General features: G+C 39.6%; 1 protein-coding gene across 2 annotated transcripts; it reads left to right on the top strand.

Moving 5' to 3' along the window:
• Positions 1 to 14717, top strand: stk33 (serine/threonine kinase 33). 2 transcript variants are annotated; one of them, XM_005466990.3, is made up of 15 exons: positions 1 to 156; positions 3803 to 3935; positions 4874 to 4990; positions 5489 to 5602; positions 5729 to 5833; positions 6011 to 6149; positions 8205 to 8287; positions 8890 to 8977; positions 10699 to 10774; positions 10856 to 10968; positions 11101 to 11186; positions 11261 to 11333; positions 11696 to 11841; positions 12485 to 12580; positions 12937 to 14717. In XM_005466990.3, exons 2-15 carry the CDS (start codon positions 3927 to 3929, stop codon positions 13012 to 13014), a joined length of 1323 nt encoding a protein of 440 aa, XP_005467047.1. In that variant the 5' UTR covers positions 1 to 156; positions 3803 to 3926; the 3' UTR covers positions 13015 to 14717. The 2 variants fall into 2 exon arrangements, with proteins under 2 accessions (XP_005467047.1, XP_025761954.1); XM_025906169.1 differs by lacking the exon at positions 1 to 156 and adding an exon at positions 339 to 844.
• The last annotated feature ends 6320 nt before the right edge of the window (positions 14718 to 21037 follow it).

Raw genomic sequence — 21037 nt, 5'->3', positions numbered from 1 at the left:
CACTACAAGCCCCTGAAGCAGTCGCTATTCACTCAGTGGATTTTTAAACACCCTTTCTGTCCCTCTTGGCTTCCCGTAGTCGTTCGCCTGAAAAAAAAAAAAAAAGTTTTCGCGTGAAGCCCAACCTGCTGAATGAAAAATGTCTCATTCCAACAGGTAAGAAACTTTTGGTGAATTTTACAGCCGCAACACTGTACACACGGTACAGCCGTACGTGTATGAGTGGGGTCGCCTTTATTTAACGCTGTCTTCTCAAGAGGAAACGTTTTTGCAACCTCACGTTTCGTTGCCATGACAACGTGTACCGTGGGAGACCTTACGTTATTAAAAAAAGTCACTTTTTTAAGCTTTCTGCGCTGTTTTTATGCTAGAAGTAGCTGATTTTTATTTTACATTACTAGATACCGAATGTCTTCCTGCCGTTTCTGGGATATCACAGTTATTATTATTATTGTTGTAATTATTGTTATTGTAGATTTCAACTAGCTATTGTTATTACCTAACTAGCACAGGTGGTTACAAGCGTCTAGTGTTAGGATTGAGGCTCTGTGTTAGATTAACTGGCAGTATAATGACAGAGGTTACACACCGAGCAGGACAATAATTTAATATTCATTTTAATGACCCGGTTATTCAATACTTTAGGGTAGTCGATGTTGAATGCGTGTTTCGTGCGGTTATAGTGACTATGTTTCTTGGCTCTTAACATTGTCCTCTTATTTTAAACCACCCGGCATTCCCTTTTAACTGCAGCCATTTTGACATGAAATAGTCTTGTGTGCCAAAAAGTGATTACAGACGTTTCTGTATGTTTTTTTTTTTAAATGTCTAATGTCTATTATTGGTAAGTAGTAGTAGTAAACAGCATTTATGAATGGGTTCCATATAAAATAAAGAAGTGTCATGTTTTGTAAGTATCAAGGGCTGCTTAAAATATATTTATAGAACTTTTATGTTATATTTGTTGCAATTTCTGCTGCACTTTTGGTCAGCTCTCTCTTTTAAAAAAGACTTTTTTCGTGTCAACGAGATTTTTAGCTGGATATATAAAGGTCACTTTGCAGTTTCTACCCGGCATCATCCATGTAAATGACCTGCTGAATTCTAATCAAAGAACAATTTAAATGCTAGTACTTTTTTAGCAGGTGACCTGAAACATAGATGCTACTAATAACAAAAGCGGTGCTTTAAATGATGTGATTAATAACACTTGTGTACTATTGTTGTCAAACTGACTTATGTGAAACAGTCTATTGAAAAGGGAGTAGTTTTAAGTGTCCTAAAACTTTATTTGGCCACAAAGAGGCCCACTGCTTCTTTTTTTTTTTTTTTTTGAAACAGATGAATACTGTAGAAGCTGTTATGACATTAGTATTTGACAGGTGGGGCCATTTGTGTATTCCGATATGAATGTGACTTTTCTCTGGCTTCTCATCGATGTAAATTTGAGCTGTTCTTGTTTCTGCACTGGCCTACATTTTCCTACACGTCTGCCACCCTAGCTTCCCAAGGCTGAACCCAGCAAGGGCAGAGATTAGCTTTAACCAGGATTAAACCAATGAGAAAATTTGAATTTGTTGGCCCTTATCTCCTAGCAACATGTGGAGAGCCCTGAGCAAATGGCAGAATTTGATCTTTTGCTTCCTTTTGGCAAAGCGTGTTTTCTTGCCAATAGACACTTATCAAACATGACCATTGAACACAGCAGGATTTTTTTTTGGAGGGGGGGGCTTTAAAATGATTTGTTTATAGGAAAGCTGCATGCATTTCTTGTTTGCAATGTGGGAGCAGCAACTTAGTTGCACCTCCATTTTATTTGTCAGTCTTGTTGTCCATCAGCTGCCAGGTACAGTGTAATTTTACTGCTCTTTAGTTAGTCTGTTGTGTGCTTTAATGGCTTAATGTTGTTGGTGTAGTGCATTTAGACCAGAAGCTTTGATTATCTCTGCATAATATTAGGATTCACTCCATAACTTAGTAGATGGGATATTCGCATTCTAAACATGCAATTTCTTGCCTCATCAGGTAATGTAATTCCACGCTTCATTAGGACTGTGAAGTTTATCATTTGTCATCAAAGCCAAGCTGTCAATAAATGATTAAGTTTCACATGAGTAAAATGTAATATTGGGGCCCGAGCAAAACGGATGGCAGTGTACATTTTAATTGCAGTTAGGAAGATTTTGTTTTTGTTTGATTTTCAGGCGATATTTAAGCAGCTGCTCGTTACAGCTAGAGGCAGTCCCGCAGAGCTTGAGTCCAACTTATTCCTACAGTTTATGCAATTAAAGAAACATGAACTTCTAAAGGCCCAAAACAATAATTGAAATGTGTAATATGTTATTGGTCTGGGCAAACAGAGAGGGCTTTTTGTTTTTCTGTGTGCTTACCAACATTTTTACATGCAATCTAATCAACCTTTAGTATGCTGCAGCTAATCTATACCAACTATTTCCAATATTGACTGACTCCAGTTAATAGATAACAAATGACTAATTCTGTTGTTTAGTCTATAAGATCACAAAAATCATGATGTATATCATTTCCCACAGCAAGGGGCTATTCTTGCTTTTTGTGTTGAGCAGAGTCCTTGCTGCATATGATTGACACTGATGGGGTTAGAAAAACTACATGTACATGATCATGAATAAATGAAAGAAGAGCTGTTTTAAGTAGAGAAAAGTAGGAAAAGGTTTTAAATGAACCCTTATGTGTCTTTTCTCTTTGCTTGTTATAGCATGCTTATATTTGGAAAACATTTGTATATTTAGTTAGTTAGCCATGTAAATAAGCTGAAATTGCTGTCTGACAGAATGATGGAGAGGTGGGACAAGTTCGGGCTTGACCCGGGGCTCTAATTACTACCTCCAGAACCTGGAGATGAGACCAAATTCAATGTAAAAGGGTGTACTGATGTTTGCTCACCCGTCAGTGTGTCTGTGGTTGAAAACAGACTTGTTATTTGTGCCATCACTGCAATTCCTTCCTCACTGGCTCTAGTTAATAATTATGTGTATTTTCTTGGGTCAGTGCTATAGAGATTGGAAAGAAGATCCATACATAGATTTTGGTGGTACTCCAGCACTTTCTTAATCAAGTCAAGAAAAGGAAAATAAGGAGTCTAGCCTTCAGGGAGGTTTCAAAATTTCGCATTTTGTAAGTACTGATGTAGGGGTAGCTGGAAGGAAGACGTGGCCTTAATGGAAAACATTTTAGGTACACAGGTGGCACAGGGGCACACTTCTTCCCCACCACTGCAGAGTGGTTCAAATCCCAATTGTATTTCCAGCAATTTGGTCATGCAACAAACACAAGTGGCCATGCTTTGCAAGCCACTAAATGACCATGTCTTTGCCACTCCATTAGCAATTCTTCAGTGTTGTCAGTGGCTGTTTCACCAAAGAGCCCAACCTCTCAGTGAATTTCCTCAATGGAGGCAATTTGTAGCTTTTGTCAGATGCATTTATGTTTTACATTTAAAAAAAATCTTGATGGGAGAGGTGGCGGTACAGTGCTTATCTTTACTTTAATTCTCTTCTCTTCTTTTCTTTTCTCCTTTAAGGCCTCAGTTTAGGTTTGTGGTGGGGCACAAGCTGAAGAGTAGAATTGTTTTTGTCTTTAAGTTTAAAAAAATAAACAGATTTAAGTAAGTCATGTATTTCAATTGAATTGTTAGAATCACAGGTCTAGATAGGTACACCGGGCTTAAAGCAATTTAAGACCTGTGTCTGTGACCCTTTTAAGGTCAGACCTCTCACCTTAACCTGAACATGAACTTGATATCCTATTTCCTTTGCATCAGAGATCTGGGGCCAAGGACCAGTCACCTCTGTCTGGGAGATACCTGAGGAGCTGAGACCCTCCTCCAGTCTCCTCAAGTCCTCAGTGATACACTCATCACATGCCGCTGTCTCCACAAATGAGCTATGATTGAGGTGATTGGAATTTCCAGAGGCTGTCACAATCATTTTGATTGGAAAATAGACAGGAGAAAATGGGAGAGACAGGCCTGTTATGAGAGCCCTGTCAGGGCTAAAATAATGCATCAGAGTGAAGAGGTTAAAGACACCACTTCCTTGTTAATAATTAATTGCTGTGCGTGTGGTGGATCCACTTCATCGCTCCCAGTCATCACTTGATAATTGCTTTACATTTAATTTGGCTTTAGAGACTGTTTTTCAAGCTGGGTAAATTGTGCTTAAAGTGAATATGGGCTCAGACAGAGACAAGAGTTTGGTCATAACCATAAACCAGAAAAAAAAAGACGACAACTTAGACTGGGAGAAGTAAAGTTTTAGTAATTCTGTACACTATTTGAACACCAGACTTTTGGAATTAAAGTCATTAGGAAACTTTAAAAAATGTCTACAGCATTAGTAGATGAAGCTTAAAAAATAAACGTAATCGTTGACACTTGCTTGAAACTAGCAGTGATAATTTCTTGCATTAGAGAATATTTGTGTCTCTCAGCATTTCCTTATTTTTAAGCCTTCTTACCACGACACATGTAATGCCTTAGGGTTTTAGAAACATGGTTGCCAAGGATTGATTGGGCTGTAATGATTAGGAATGATGGCAAACTGGATCATGAAGGAAAGCTATTACTTTTCTTGACTGACTAGAAGATGAAAAATAATCTTGTTATAATGTTGGGATTTTAAGATAAAACAATATAAAAACCACTTTGCTTTTTTATTTTTTTTAAAAAAACCTGCTGTAATAGCAAAATTTGACAAATTTGACAGATTTTGGTATTTAAAAAAAAAAAATTGATTATCCAAAGGACTACAGGTACTTGTCAGTTAAGAATGAATTTTGTTATACACATGCCAATTCAAGAAAGATTATGACTGCCTTCTCCTTCCTTCTGTAGATGACAAAAGCAGATGTTAGTGGACTAGACATGAACCTGAAGTCTGTGCGGACCAGTAGATGCACGTCGGAGAGGAATGTGCTAGATATACGGCTGAAAAATGATACAGACATCAGGGTATGTTGATCCTCTATGCACGATCCCACTGACAAAGTGTAGTCTTTGATGACGTCTGTTTTACACACTATGTGCAGCATTAGAAGACCAGACTCCACTTTGCTGCTGTATAGCCTCCTTCATTGGTTAATTTCACTGCTCACTTTTCTAAATCCAAAGCAGCCAGTGCTCAGTCTTGCGTGCACACAGATAACAATCAAGTTAATTAGACCTGAGATTGAGCGAACTGCAGCAGCAACTTAATCATTTGTAACTTGATTAAAAATACTATATTCTGTGGCTCCAGAGACTGGTGTGTTTTTTTTTTTTCTTCATAGGGCTTCGCAACTTTGCAATTCAGGTCTTAAGTTAGGACATAATGTTTTTGAAAAACAACAGTGAAATGATCCTGAGGTCTTCAACACCTGCTCGGGGGAAATCCTCTGCTGTATATGACTGACGGTGAACAGATGGATATTACAAATGTATTAATGTTTTCTCGTATTTTTGTGCCCATAGGAAATTTATAAATTTGAAAATAAATTGGGTCAAGGTGCCTTTGGAGTTGTTTATGAAGCCACCCACATAGAGACACAGACAAAATGGGCCATTAAGACGTTTTGCAGACCAGCGGTGAGTGTGTTTGGCATCCCTCGAGGAAGCCTGTTTTTTAATGTGTTTAAAAAGTTGCACTAATAAGGGAAGTTTATGTTTGGAGGGTAACAAATCCAGCTGTGATTTGACTTTCTGTCGCATCAGGCAGGAAGTTCGAAAGTAGAGATGGTGGATAACGAAATAAACCTTCTCAAACAAATGAATCATGCGCACATAATACATCTTGAGGCAGTCTACCGCTCGACCACGGTAAGCGTTGCTATCCTTTAAATCACAAACTCAAAATTAGCATAATTAAGTGAGTGGGTGAATGTAATGCATGTAACATATCACTGTGTCTATTACTGCATGCCGCTCTGCATAAATATTACTGATGAACACACAAATTGACTGTATAGTAAGATGCATTTATCTTCTCATTTCTAGATGATTTATTTGGTTACTGAGCTGTGCAAAGGGGGTGATGTGAGGGAGCTGTTGCAGCGGAAAAAGTTCTTCACAGAGGACGAGACAAGGGATGTAATCTGTAGTTTAGCCGATGCTGTTGTGTACCTTCATAAAAGAGGTAACGTCATTTTCTAGATTGATCTAATCTATGCTAATTATACTGTCGAAAATGTAGTTCAGCCTGTGTTTTGAATGAATTGTGCTTCAGTTAATTTATACTGGTGCTATAATGCCATTATTGTATTCAAATTGTTTTTGCTCTCAATGATGTGATATTCCTTGCCATTAGGGCTTTCAGTCACTGTAGCAAGGTGTCTTATTTTGATAAAATGGCAGTAATGCCCAGCTGCCAGGAAATAAACATTTTAATTAAATCGTTTATTTGGAAATGCTGTTTCCCCTTTGGTAAAATCTGAGGTTAGAGGTAATTTAGGACAGTGCTTGGTAATGAGGCATCATTTCATGTGGCTAATGACTAATGTAGAACAAACTAGGGAACAATACTAATTAACAGGAGTTTTTCACATGGAAAGTCCTTTTGTGGTGGTGTTCTTCGGCTTCATTGTTATTAATGATAGTAATGAGAAAGTGCTTGAATGAGCTCTCCAGAAACCTTTCTTTGTCAAATGACAAGTCGCATAACTTGTCTTAAATTTGTAGATCACATTTTTTCTGACCTTTGTCAGTACCATCGGCACATTAAGGGACGTCCACACAGGAAGTGATTCGCTTGTTGCTAGCGGACATACCAGGCTCTGATTGTCTAGGAAACAATCTAATGCAGGGGTGGGCAATGAGAAACTGGGACTGTTGTGGAGGGCCACGCCAATAAGCTTCTGAAGATTTAAAGTTAATACTGAGCCGAGTTTAGTTCATCTGTCCAAAACAGTCCCTGTTTCTCATGTTGCCCCTTGGAAAAAGTAATTGCCCACTGCCTCCTCGAATGAATTTACCCCTCATATGTCAGTCAGTGGTATGCTTCTCTCTTATTGGTAGTCTGTCAATCGCTCGCTTTGAAGCTGAGAAAATTTAAAAAAAAATAAGCTGCCCACTTCACCTCAGCAGTGGTCTCTGGTTCCCGCATCACTGGTAGTTGCTTGCTGTGTGGATCTGTGAACTGTATTGTTCCTTATTGTTCTTATTCCTTAGTGGAATTAAATGCCCCAAACCTTATGCTGTGTAGTTTATAGTTCTGAATTAATTTCTTTTCATTAGTATTTCATTAAGTAACTAGAAAAAAAAGCAGAACTAAGTAGTGTATTTAACAACTGGTACTTCTGTTTTAGTGTGTGTATAATTGTTACGTAAATGAAAAAAGAAATTGAGAGTTCAGGTGACAGAAAGCACTTTAAAGAAAAATAATTACAATACCAAAAAAAAAGGTTAAATAGACAAAAGAAAAAAAAAACATTTTCAGGTGTTTGTTTCGGGCACATCATTTGTTCTAACTTACCTTTCACACACCATCAGCACTGTTGCATTGTATAATTGGTTGCTTCAAATAGTGCACTGAAAAGGAGTGCCCAGGGCAAATTGTATTTTTCCTCCTGCCTTCCCTCTCTGTGCTAAGTTAACAAGGCCCTTCAGCCTGGTCTGCTGTAAGCAAGAAAAACATAACTGTGTTAGCATGTATGGAACATGCAATTTATTCTAGTGACTGACCATAAAATTATACCTTGATGAAAGGCTACATATGTATTTTTCTCTTGTTCGCTTCTTCAATTCTTGGCTTATAATTCAACACAAGAAGTCAAAATATTAACATAAAGGTTTTGTCATGTTCCACTGGCCCAGCCCATGAATCTGCTTAGTTAAATTAGTATTTATAACCCCCTTTGGGGACATTTGCCCCCTGCTTTACTAGCATTAACTACTTAGAAAAACCTCCAAAATGCAGCCATCTTTTTGTTTCTGCCTTTTGCACAGGTAATATTACAATAATAGGTTGTTTTTATGTTGGGATTGATGTTTTATTTATGACTCATGAAAAGTTAAATAGTTATCACTGGTCTCATCATTAAGCAACCACTGGTCTACTTCTAATTTAAAAAAAAAAAAGATTGAAATATTTATTGCAGCACCTAATCCTGTAAATATAATCCTGTAAATATATATAAAAATATTTGAAGCTTTTATGTCCGTGTAAAATTTCCTGTTTCTTCACATCCTACAGATATTGTGCACAGGGACTTGAAACTTGAGAACATTCTTGTGAAAAATTCTCCCGATGAGGATGGTGGCAAAATCGATGTCAAGGTAAAATGTTGAACCAAACTGAGAGCTTTCCATCAATGCATCTTATCCATTCTCTGCCACACTGAGAAAAAGCCTCAAATAGGCACCTTCTCCTCGCCCACTGTCTCCTCTATAGTTAGTAAAGGCTTTAAATACTATCTCATTATGATAGTCTCCCTCTGGTCTTCCTTTATAGTCCACCTTTACAAATGGAGTCTAAACTGCGTCTTTAAACAGATTACATGCTGAGCACAGCATGTTGCTTGCATTGATGGCGAGCCAGACAAAGCAGATACCTGGTGTATGAGTTAAAACAAGGCCAGGATTGTCTTTGTCTTTTGCTGCACATACACTAACACACACTTATAGTACATGTTGTTAGAAAGTTTTGTCATGGCAGAGCATAAATTGTTTTTCAGAGTAGTTTCTTTTTTTAAAACTTTGCAATTATTGTGATTTGTTTTTCCTCTAGAAAAATTCTGTATAGTGTCGGCCTGTATTGATGTTACTTGCCTAGCTCCTTACTGAAGCACCTTTAACAAAGAATCTAATATGGATTTTGTCAGCATGACTGAATCATGTTTATTTGTGACACCTTTTCTTAAGTGCTATTCTCCACCTAGGTGGCAGACTTTGGATTATCGGTGAAGACAGGTGGTGTCGGGATCGAAAACATAATGACACACGCCTGTGGGACCCTTATCTATATGGGTAAGATATCTGGATCTCCTGCAGCATGCTAGTTCGGATGAACAGAGTAGCAGAAATCACTCCTGTTTTTGATTCTACCACTGAGGGCGCCAAAGTATTTTTATGACATTTTTAATTTTAAATACAGACTGCAAAGTTCATAAAAGGACTGTAAAATGCTGTTTTTGTTTTTATATAAAAAGTATATTGTTAAATGATATGACTACTACTTATATCTACAATGCAGTGTAAAAGCTATAAGCCCTTGTGAAAAAAACAGTAAAGTGGTAATGCTTTCAAAAATAATATTTATCTTTTAACTTAACGAGATATAAACTGTGGTAACCCTATGCCTTTAAAAAGTACCGATTCTTCTAAACACAGATTTTCACTTTAACTGTTTGTAAAGTTGGAATAAAGTTATTGCCAGTCTTTCAGTGAATTTATGCTTCCTCAGCTGCCACTTTCTGTTTGGTAATCCTTGACTGACTCTGTGATACTAAGATCAGCATTTTCTGGGATTGTGGCCCTTTATTCCTTTTATTATCAAAGATATTAGGAGGATTTTTATCTTTAGAACTTTGGTTGTACATTTGAGGTACTCAGTCTGGGACAAATTAAATTTATTCTTGATGATGTGTAATGCCAGGACTTCTCAGGTCCTTGTTAACACTCAGACGACTAAACCGCCTCCTGTTGGAGCCAAATATTTCAGGTTATGACTTGTCCCAAAGCACCTGCTCTTCCATTTCTGCACTCCACATCTCGTGTTTTTCTGCATACGTGAGTTAACTTGGCTTTGTCTTTACATCAGAGGATTGGCTATTTGGCTGGAAGTCTTCCATGACGGCAATGCTGGAAAATCCTCAGATTTTAATGTTAACTTAATGCATCAGTTGTTTGCTGCACTCTATTTCCTTGGCTTGCCTCTTTGTTTTGAACCGTAACCGTTTCTGTGTGGTTCTACAGATGATCTTGGACTACACGTCCAGAAAAACCTGTTTGCCACAAAATGTCGGCCTGTGACAGACCAAGCATTGCAGGCTGACCACCTTCTGTCTTCCTGCTGTGCTCATTTTGTTTCACGGTTAAAGATTTTTAGCTCTAACTGTCACTGCTTCAGAATCCTTACCTTTTTATTATGTCAGGGTATCACCCACTTTAATCCTTCCTACACAGCTGTTTCTGTTACAGTTAATGGTTTTGGTTTAGCCACGTTAATGATTTGATTCATTAGCACCTGTTTAGTATAATTGTTCAATTATGTGCTGGGCTATATGCCTGCAAATTCCTTCTGTTATTTTGTTACTTTCTCAGCATATAAATATGTCACTGGAGTGTTTCATGGTTGCACAAGGGATGTTTTGTAGATCCAGAATATAATTTAAAATACATTACAAAAGATATATATCATTATATATTAAAAATATATAATAATATACTCAAAAGATGAGCCTCCTCCACTTTTATTTGTTCATCTCTAACTTCTATGGCTCATTACTACCTCTAACTGTGGTTGTGCACTTTCACCTTGTGTGTCACTCAGCTTGCATGTGTATGTGTCCTTGCAAATATGGTGACAAAACATAACACACACATTACTATAGTGTTAACTTATTGAAATGGGGCTCAGCAGCGCTGCTAGTGCTAAAAAACATCATTTAACAAAGTGTTTTTCCCCCACAAATTTCTGTAGCTCATGCAGACCAAGTCATACATTTGTGCATTTGTGTTGTTTCCAGCCCCTGAAATGATGAGCGGTCGAGGTTATACCCAGTGGTGCGACGTGTGGAGCATAGGAGTCGTTATGTATATGTTGTAAGTAGGCGCACACATACTATTTTTATACATGTACACGCAATTCAGGAGTGGACATGTCTGAGGTATGTGTCCCTGTAGACTGTGTGGAGAACCTCCATTTGTCTCCAAAACAAGGAAAAACCTACTTAAGAAGATAATGAACACTGGAGTCAAATTTTCTCAACCCATCTGGGCCTCAGTCAGTGATGCAGGTAACACTTCATGATCTTAATCACATTCTTATGGTAATATAAAGTAGCAGTGCAAATGCTTCATATGTGCAGTTTTACTGGGCAGATTGGTATTACGAACACTCACTGATCGTCTTGAGTCTGTCTCAACAGCTAAAAATCTTTTGACTTGCCTACTGAAGGTGGACCCCGCCTACCGAATGTCTGCTAATCAGCTACTAGAGAACCCCTGGATTACAGTAAGGCACTTTCAGCATTCATGAACTTCAGATAAGTCGCATGAAGAGCTCTTATAGTGTGCTTTGTCCAACAGGGTGACTCTACTATGCCTGTTGTACCACCCAATGTGCTGGAGATGATGCGTCAGTACCTGGAGCAGGAGGAAAGTAATAATGAAGATTAAATTAAATCTCCCAAGTCATCACTTGATCATTTTGATTTTGATTTGATCACTTTATTATTACTGTTGCTATGATTTGATAAGCTGTAGTTTAATATGCTGATTACTATATTTAAGTTCTCCTGATATGTAACTGAGCAGACACGCAGGCCACAGTACAAATGGACCTGGAAAAGTTGCCAAATAAGGCCAAGGCAGCGATATTGACTTAGTAATGTAATATTTAAATGTGAGGCATTTGTTTTCATTTAGCATAGAGTATAAAGAAACAGATGATCAGAGACAGTGATAAACCAAAGGCATGTGAATCTACCTAATGTAGATGTTGCTAAAAAATGTCCAAAACAGGAAATAAGACTTCAGAAGTTTCACCCTTCATCACTTCTGAGGCAAACCTGGAATCAGTCCCGGTCCACCCGGCATTTTCAGCAGAAACTAACAGCAACTGCATGAGACACAGCAGCTGTGACATATCTTCCACATCCACCAAACTGGTAATGTGTTTCTCTTTAGCACAGCTCTCCCAACATTTTCACATTACTTGCCTATGTGTGTGTTTTAGGACCCCAAATGTGTGTTTCTTAAGGTCTCTTATTATCTACTTAAGTGCTATATGTGATTAATGTAGGTTTTGTATCACTCACTATTAAACACCCCACTTTCCCCATTTGGTAATTATCGGGTTTTATCTTGCGTCATCACTGTAGGTTTATGATCAGCACAACAGAGTTACAGAGTTGTTAGATTTCATCTGTATTATATCATATTGGCTGGTGTGATGTGTTTGTCACATGCTTGCTTTACTCTGATTCAACACCCAAAAAAATTTCCCTGGTTCCTTAAAAGCTTTATGTTTTCTTTTAAATATAAAAACATTTTAGAAGCACTCATACACAGTTTTAAAAGTTACTGTAATGTTGTCAGTGTCTTGATTTCTTTTTATTCCTGTTAGCAATTAATACTGCTAATAATTCACTTAAATTGAGTCTCAGTGTGTGTGTGTGTGTGTGTCAAAGGTTTAAAATGAAACAAGACAAACCTGCATTTTCCTTTAAACTACCTCTTTATAGGTCAGCCTTTGTGTGTTATGTGTGGTCATGAAGTCCATGTTTCGTGTTTTCCCTGTGGTTATCATAGGACGGTGGAATAAAGACTAAAGAAAGCAGTGGCAGTCTTCAGCAGGACAAGCAAATAAACAGCTCTGACACCCCAGCACAGCCAGCAACCACACAGGTCTGTTGAACCTCCTACATCCGATCTTTTTTGGTTAATTTAAAATTTTCTTTAGTGTGTATTTTCAGAAGCATACATGTCTGATCTAAAATGTCAGTTTACAAATGTCTACTGATTTACCGTTTGGATTTAAAAAACTGGTTTTCTTTATAGCTGCATTTGTGTATATTGGCTTTTATGTTTAACAACCACTAGATGGTGCCAGATTCACCTCCTAAAGATGTTAGAAGATGTTAATAAAGGTGTAGCCATGCAGCTGTTTTTTTTTATATGGATGTCATAGTTAATTCTGTTATGTAAGATTAATATGAGTCTTATGCCTGCAGTCTCATGCTCTTTTTAAACTCTCCACACAGCCGAGTGCAAAGCAGCGCAGGCCTACAGACAAGAAGGACCTCAGTTCAGGACAGAAACAATCCCCCAAACCCAAGTAAGGCAGACGACCAGAGACTTTCTACCCCCAGTAAAGTACAACTGGTCCCTGCAAACCACCAGCTAGCTCCAAGACTGAAAATCATTTAGAATAAAACTAAAAAATGAGCTATATCCCATTATAAAACATGAAGAGAGAGAGAAAAACAAAAGCAAACCTGACCTTTTGTGGCTGTATTGGACATACATTTATTGTTTTGTTTTTCATTCTGTTATTTAATTGAGATCTCTTATTTAGCAGTAATGTGAATGTAAATACTATGAATGGTGCAGCCTTTTTGTGATGGCCGGACGCTAAGCAGCAAACACAGTGTCACGTAACTCTGAAAATAGTACAAAGAGGCCCAAAACCACTGCAGCTGATTCAGCTTCAGTTTCAGCTTCAGGACTGCCATGTGCCAAAAGAAAGAGACTCCGTCTGAGATAATCTCCCACATGGGGAGAAACTGCTGGAGAAATTCTTTGTATTAAATAGCCAATTGTTTTAGAACATCAAACAGCTAACATAAAGACTCATGCGTTTCTATAGTTGCTGCCAAATGTGGAGGCTGAATGAGTCTGATGTGTAACACTGATACTTTTAGCTTACAGCAACAAGAAGGTTACTTAAGATTTTGATGTTTTATCTTGACATCTTTCTCTTCCCTAAGTCTTCACTTTAGCTGCTGTAAACTGTTTAGGTATATATTTTTGTCTTTTTTTTTTTAATTTGTCACTTTTCTTTTAGGTTATTTGCTTTATGAATAGCTGCTAAATAGGAGAGAAAATACTTGTGCAGATTACTGGATATTATTTAAAAAAACAACAACAACAACAACAACAACAACAAAAAACAAAAAAACGAGTGAGCAATAGGGATTTTCTTTCTTTCTGTTCTGACCTCTCAATTCCAAAACGTCCGATATGCAGTGACTGCACCCTCTCAGTGTCAAAACAGAAAAACTGTCACACAGGCTGGTTACGCTCCATCTGAATGCAGAGGATTGGGACTGGGGGCAGCCACGGGTCTAATCTCGTTTGGAGGCCATTGAAAGCAGTAGGAGCTACTTTGAGGGCACTGCCATTCAAGCACAGGTTTTTCCGCTGCAGAGAGAATAATCCCCAGCATAGATACAACATTAAAGTATCCAAGCATAACACACAGAGGGTGAATTTCAAATCCACCCATTTGCATCTTGAAGTGAATGAGTGCCAACAATGGGGCCCCGTTTTCATGCACAGGCTCTGTGTTTTAGTGTGTATGTGTAAATGTAGTTTGCACTTTTTCTTGAATGAGTGGACTTTTTTTTTCAAATCAAATTTTATCCAGGCAGACATTCTACAGTAATCTCAGGTGATGTTTCCTAACATAGTGAGTAGATATGCAAATGAGATGTGAATTATTTTTGATTAAAGCTGCTTGCCAAAAGGACTGCGTGATTCCTGAAAACATGATTTTGGTTTACTCAGACTGCTTTGAACAGCAGATGGTAGCTGGTAGTGAGTTGTTGAATTGATTCTGAAATAATTCCCTGAAGTTAATCTGACACAGGGTGTCGTCCCTGAAGCTACCTAGTTTTGTGCATGAAGCTCTGTAATTAGAATTGATTGCTTGAGCCACTGCCCATTAAAACTGTGACACCCATGTGATGTGGCACTAATTAATATGTTGTATGCTTATATCTGCGTGGTCCATACAGGAAAAATAAATAAAATGTTGACTTCCTTTTGGGTTCTGCCTTATGATTGTGGCGATAAGTTGAGAAAAACAGAGACAGCAGTGGGGTGTAGATATTTGACGTACAGCAAGATATAGGAGTTCTTATATGTGTCTCCGGTTGGGACAAATTCTAACAGAGTGAAACTCATGAAGGACGCATGGAAGAGTCATAACTATGTTACTAAAGTCAGATGTTGTTAAAACACTGTCATGGTGTTTCAAGCAAACAGCAGCCTCCAGTTTCACTCCTTTTGCCAAAACAACAGAGCAAAGAGGTGGGAGAGGAGGGGACAGAATGAGAGGCTGTATGGTGGATAGGTTAGGGGCGTGAATTTGGGACAAAGCATGGAAGCAAAGGAAATTAGAAAATTCGTCGGGATGGAACGAGGGATGCGCCCCATCCCCCCCCCCCTCATTCCCTCCAATCCTCCCCCACCCCTTTTTCCTCCAGCAGTGCTCCCGACAGATGGAAGTAAGGGTGGGTGGGTTGATGGGCTGGAGGGATTAAAACTCTGAAGCCCCATTTTTTGGGGGGTGGGAAACAGTGTCACTCCTGCAAAGGTGGGGTGCATAAGAGGCACTTGTGGCGAGTAGTTGTGTGACGTGTGAAGTGGATGCACGCTGGCTAATGTCAAAAGAGGCAAGGATTCTTCAAACACCCCTCCCCACCCTCTTCTTCATCCACCTTTCTCCACTGAGGAGTGTAGAGGGAGTTGCTCAGGGAGAGGAGGGGAGGGTTCATTTCAATAACCTTAATAGAGCTCCCTTTAATTAATCAGCTCATCTGCAGAAGCCCGATACCTGCTGCTGACCCCCCCCACTCCCCACTCCCCAACACACACACACACACACACACACACACACACACACACACACACACACACCCTTCCATCCTCACCCCAACCCAACATCCTCACAATGCTGCTATGACATTGTGGTAATGAGGGAACACAGCTACAATGTCATGGAAATGTTGCAGAGACGTTATCTGCGGGAGCTCATCACACATGCCGATGTTCTCGATCCCCTTCAGTGTTTGCGATGTGTGCGGAGATGCGGCTGTATTGCACCGCAGCGTACCTCCCCTCGTAAAATAACAGATACATATGGCCTGGATGGCGGGAGGATGCCATGATGCCTCTATTTCCACAGAAGAAGAGGGGAGGGGAAGTGCCAGCGTCAAGTAAACATTTGAAACAGATGGCAATTTCAAAGCATGCCTCATCAATCTTTGTTGACACTACCCCCTTTTTAAAACTACTCTTATTTGGGATATTTGCAATTATAATGCATACTGTAAGCTCATTTGAATATCAAATTAATTACTGAACACACTGGAGTAAATACCTCTTTTATAAGTCCTTGTTAAAAGTGAAAAGTTCTTCACTACGGTTGGATGGTGTGTTAATTTACAGTGATATCTAATCCCAAGTTACTTCACATAAAAGGCATTACTATACATATTTTAATGGGGAGGTGGTTGTTTTCCAAGCAATTTTCTGCTAGAGTACATTTTTAATTTATTCATATTTAATTTATTGGTCTCTGCATAACCGCTCAGTAAAACTAATCAACGCCATGTATGGCCCTCTTAAAGCCACATCTCTCTTTGGCAGGCAGACAGGCAAGCCTCTGCATTTGGATAAGCTCCCTTCTCTTGTGCACAGAGCTCGGTGAAATGCCCCGCATTCAGTCAAGCAGGCGGATGCCACCTCCAAGGAGACTCTTGGGTTCTCACAAACAACCTTTTAATCAGAAGGAAAAAAAAGAGTGGAAAATGAAATATGTGCCCAGCCTTGAATGATCCAAAACACTGCAATTTCTGTGGATAGTGACCATCGTCTGCTGTCAGAATACAGTCCGCTGGGGACAATGCCTTTCCCCCTCTCTTTCTGTTACTTGTTGCCCTCAAACTCATCTGCCCTTGAATTGGTTTTATGGAGCTTTGGCAGTCATTTAGCACAGTATGACTGGAGTTCTTATCACCTGACTCCACTATACACTCCAAATATCTATCGACCCATTGACACACCTTGAGGAGGGATTCACACAACCTAACACATGGAAATGATTTCAATTAATTACCATTCCCCTTTGACAAGGCAGATGGGGGTGGGGGGTGGGGGTGGGGGGACAAAGGAGCCCCAGACAACAGGAGCATTTCTCTGGTGTAATGTGGACCATGTGTAATGAGCAGCGGAAAGGTCATTTGACACATTTCTGCCAGAATGAATTCATTTATTTCAAGCACTTAATTCTGTAGTCACCTCATTGGTGCACGGCTTGGCAGTGCACTGAGAGGGTGCATTACCACAAGTGGAGGCTTAGCTTCCTCCCAACTGCTAGCGGTGACCACAGGTCTGTGGGAATGCCTGAAGAGCAGAGAGATAGTGAAATGGAGTGTGGGAGATCCAATCACCTCTTCCATCATACGAAAATCGCCTCCATCACCTTCAGCGTAATTGGAACATTCATTACAGTTCAGTAAAAATGCAGGTCGCCATTAGATGAGCAATTTAAAAGAAGGCTCCTGGAGAATGAGAGACTTCAAGGGTCACGTTACAGGGTCACAGTCAAGTAAATAATGGGAATTGGTCCCATGAGGCTTGAAAAACCACAAAGCTCATGGTCACGCACCAAAATACAACTCGGGAAAGGAGGCAGAAATTCAATCATCGGACGGAAAATAAAATGCCCCCTGCGCCCTCACAGCATTAAATAAATTACAATTAGAAAGGCAGACCGTAATTTGCTGTCTTAAATGCACTCTAACCTGAGGAGTTATGCGGCTGTGATGCTTGTGTGACAGCTGGCAGTGTGTTAATCACAAAGCACCCATTGAAGAGGTACAGTGATGGGAAAATTAGTTGTATTTTGTACATACAAGGTATAAAAGGCTAGACTATAAAAGTTCAGAAGATTAACCAATTCAACAACTGCCGTTAACCTTTAACTAATGAAGTCATACTGAAAGTTTAAGAGAAGTTTTACTGGCGAGGATGTTACCTTCAGCTGCCACTAGAGGCCTCAGTCTGGCTGAAAGCACTACCACTGTGCTTTTTTACATTTCTCTAAAGGGAAATGGTTCACTGTAAGCAACAGCAGATACACTAGCCTGATCAAAGGAAGCATATTTAATATGTTTAGGTTTTAAAACGGACTTGTTATTTATGTTCTGAAGGTTATTTTTTAAAACTTTGCTCTAAACAAAGAAATCACAACAATAGCTCACCGGATTACGGGCAGCGGTGCTTCACTAGCCGCAAACACGCCTAAAGTCACAACTGATAGCATCATTTTAGATTCTCTTTGAGAAATTTAAACCCTCTCACAACAAATCTGCTTATTTATTTCTTTGCAGAGCTCCCGCTAATGACCGTGTTTTTGCAGGAGAAAATGCTTCTACATTAAATATGAATAAACACATCATGATGAAACAATTAGGCAATGGTCCTAAGTGTTGCTGGTTTAAGTATCTGCATCACTGGAAAAAAAAAGAAATGGTAATAACAAAAACAAAGCTGTGGAGTTGTATTCACTAATTAGCCTTACTTCTCTGGGAAAGAGGAAGTAATTAGTGAGTTTTGCATTGAGAAATCTCACACAGGCCCCCCTCTCGTTAAGATGGAACCTTTGTGATTGATGAAATAAGATAATAATCGGTAGCGTGATCGCCTTTCGGAAAGGGGTGGCCACAGGTTCATGATAAGATGACACACGGCCTCAGAGTCAGGAGCGCTCACGCAGCATATGGGCTGTGCTTTCCTCTCAGCCCTTTTACCACTTAGGAGGCAGATTGGACTTCTCACTCTCAGCTACTCCGCATTATTGTCCATTATCACACAGTGGTCCATGTGTAAGGTGACAGTGGTGCTCTGATGGAGAGGCGACGGGGGGACCTAGACTGCAATAACATATTATTAGCTTTTTTCACAGCTCCACTGGGCTGGATTTACACTGGATATCCAGAGACCTCTGAGGGCAGCTCACTGTCACAGCGGTGTCCACCAGCGGAGCAATTGCCAGAGCTACACAGGTGTGTGCGGACCAAATAGCCATGCACCCACGCAGGGCACAGATGGGCAATGTGTACACACGCGCGCGCACAAACACACACGCAAGCGGTGTGCATTAGTGTGTCTATAATCAGTGACAGGCCCTTTCCAATTAGCCTCGGTGTGCTGTCTTTCTTGCTGTTGCAAATAGTAGATGTTCTCCTTTTGTTCTGTAAACTGTAAACACATCTGCCATCACTGTAGTGAGTCAATGCATAGATAGATAGCCACACCTTGTAGATAGATAAATAAATCAATGTATTTAAATTGATATGAGGGAGAGTGGCCCTCCCTATGAGGTGCTCTTGTCCTTGGTGATGCTAACAGTCTCCCTTGTGACTGATGCCTCTTGTCCCAGCCCTGTTTATAAAACAGCCAGAACTTCGTTAAGGGACAATAACATCAGCCGAGCTCAATTATGGTGACATTTTGCTGACATGCAGATTGCCTCCCCTCAATCTTTTTTTTTATGTAAAATACTGGTGTGCCAGTCACATATGGATGGATGAACTTTGGGAGAGTCGATGGTATCGATGAATCATAGATCATACAAGTCAACAAGAGTGACACCAGGAAAGTGAATTCATCGCACACGGAAAGTCAATGTGAAATAGTAATCATAATCAGACAAAATGAGTTATGTGTAATCAATAGCACAATTATGATAGTAAGTACGACCTGTCCTTAGCAATACAGACAATATGTGCATTCAAAGAGGCTGTGTTCATTATAGCATTAACTTGTGCAGTGTGGACTTAAACTGGCATCTGTTTAGTTGTCAGGAGTGAGATTTATGCTATCTGCAGACTATCTCATGCACCATTTATGATCATATCAGTCCTAATCAATATATCAGGGGCTCTTTGTGTAGTGTAAGGGAAGAAGAATTATATTGTCATGAATTGCTGGTGAGTATGGAAGTTACCAATTTTGAAATATCATAGAAGGAGTTTGTGCAGAGGGAGTACAATAAGGCTGCTAAATCCAGTGAGATGATGGTATTTGCCTGTCCTTTGGCGTGCCCTTAAATATTGGAAGGACTGCAAGGTGTTTCATGAGAGTGGCACACGGCGGCTCCATCTGACGTCGGTGGTCAAACAGTAATAAAAATAAGTTAAAAACCCCCCCACACATAATTAGTTTTTTAAAACTAGATTCTCTGTATATTTGGTTTGCTGTTTTTTTTTCTGCACACACTAAACACCTGGCCCAGGCCACAGGAACAGCTTCAAATATTCACAATGTATGCATCAAATCTGGGAATGACATAGACCGATAGAGCAGATATATATATATAGCATTAGAAGGTGATTTGGTGCACCTTTTGAGATTCAGCAATTAACATATATATATCAACATAAAAAAAGCTACAGCCATTAATAGCCCATAGAAATTGGGCCAGGGTACAGCCTAGACAAGTCACCCCTCTATCACAGGACTAACCCAGAGAGACAGACAACTATTCATGCTCACATTCACACCTACAGCTAATTTAGAATTGCCAGTTAACCTAACCCCATGCATGTGTTTGGACCAGGGGAGTAAGCCAGACTATTCAGAGAGAACTCACCCCCAGTCAGCTGGTGGATTCAATACATTCAATGGTGGATCGCCACGACCTTCTTGCTGTGAGGTGACAATGCCGTCCACAGTTTAATTTCACATAGAATAATATAAGGCCATTTAATGTAGTTTGACACCAGAACCAGAGAGGTACACAAACATTCAGGTTGAATGTGGCTAGATCAGTCAGCCTCGGGAAGTCATACTGGATGTAACAAGCAAAGGAATATACAAGATGCAATCTATCGACTAAAGCTGCTGCGAGCACAAAAATCCAGTAGATGTTCTGCAGAAGCTGATTGTTAGTCACCTTCAGCACCTCCAATCAAGATTTAAAGGAAAAAGGCAACACAGGTGGCCGGGGCATAAAAGTTTCCCGCTGTACATTTCATAGCATGTGATGATGTTTACATATGATTGCATGAATAGGCTTTCACTCCTTCCGCCGCAGCTAGTGTGATTTCTTCATGGTGTTTGCAAAGACACTCCTGCCGGTGAGCAGCTGAGCAGAGTGTTTCAAACTTAGGGTCAGCCATCTCAGCGTTACCTCTTGTTGTACAAAGTGGTGTTTGAACCGGCGAGGAGGCCATTTCAAGCCGACCCACTCCCTTTACTATACAAATTCAGCTCAAGAGCAAAGCCCTCTAGCTACCAAAACTTCTGGTCAGATGAAATTCATTTTTCTAAGGAAGCTGAAGAGCAGAAAAC

Source organism: Oreochromis niloticus, linkage group LG1 (assembly GCF_001858045.2).
Source record: "Oreochromis niloticus isolate F11D_XX linkage group LG1, O_niloticus_UMD_NMBU, whole genome shotgun sequence".
Classification (NCBI taxonomy): domain Eukaryota; kingdom Metazoa; phylum Chordata; class Actinopteri; order Cichliformes; family Cichlidae; genus Oreochromis; species Oreochromis niloticus.
This window is presented reverse-complemented; position numbering and strand designations above follow the sequence as displayed.

What these genes read in the sequence shown, in the direction of transcription:
- stk33 (XM_005466990.3), top strand. An exon ending in GTGGCAAAATCGATGTCAAG is followed by an intron (nt 8,288 to 8,889) that starts GTAAAATGTTGA and finishes TTCTCCACCTAG; the next exon opens with GTGGCAGACTTTGGATTATC. An exon ending in CTTCCACATCCACCAAACTG is followed by an intron (nt 11,842 to 12,484) that starts GTAATGTGTTTC and finishes TGGTTATCATAG; the next exon opens with GACGGTGGAATAAAGACTAA.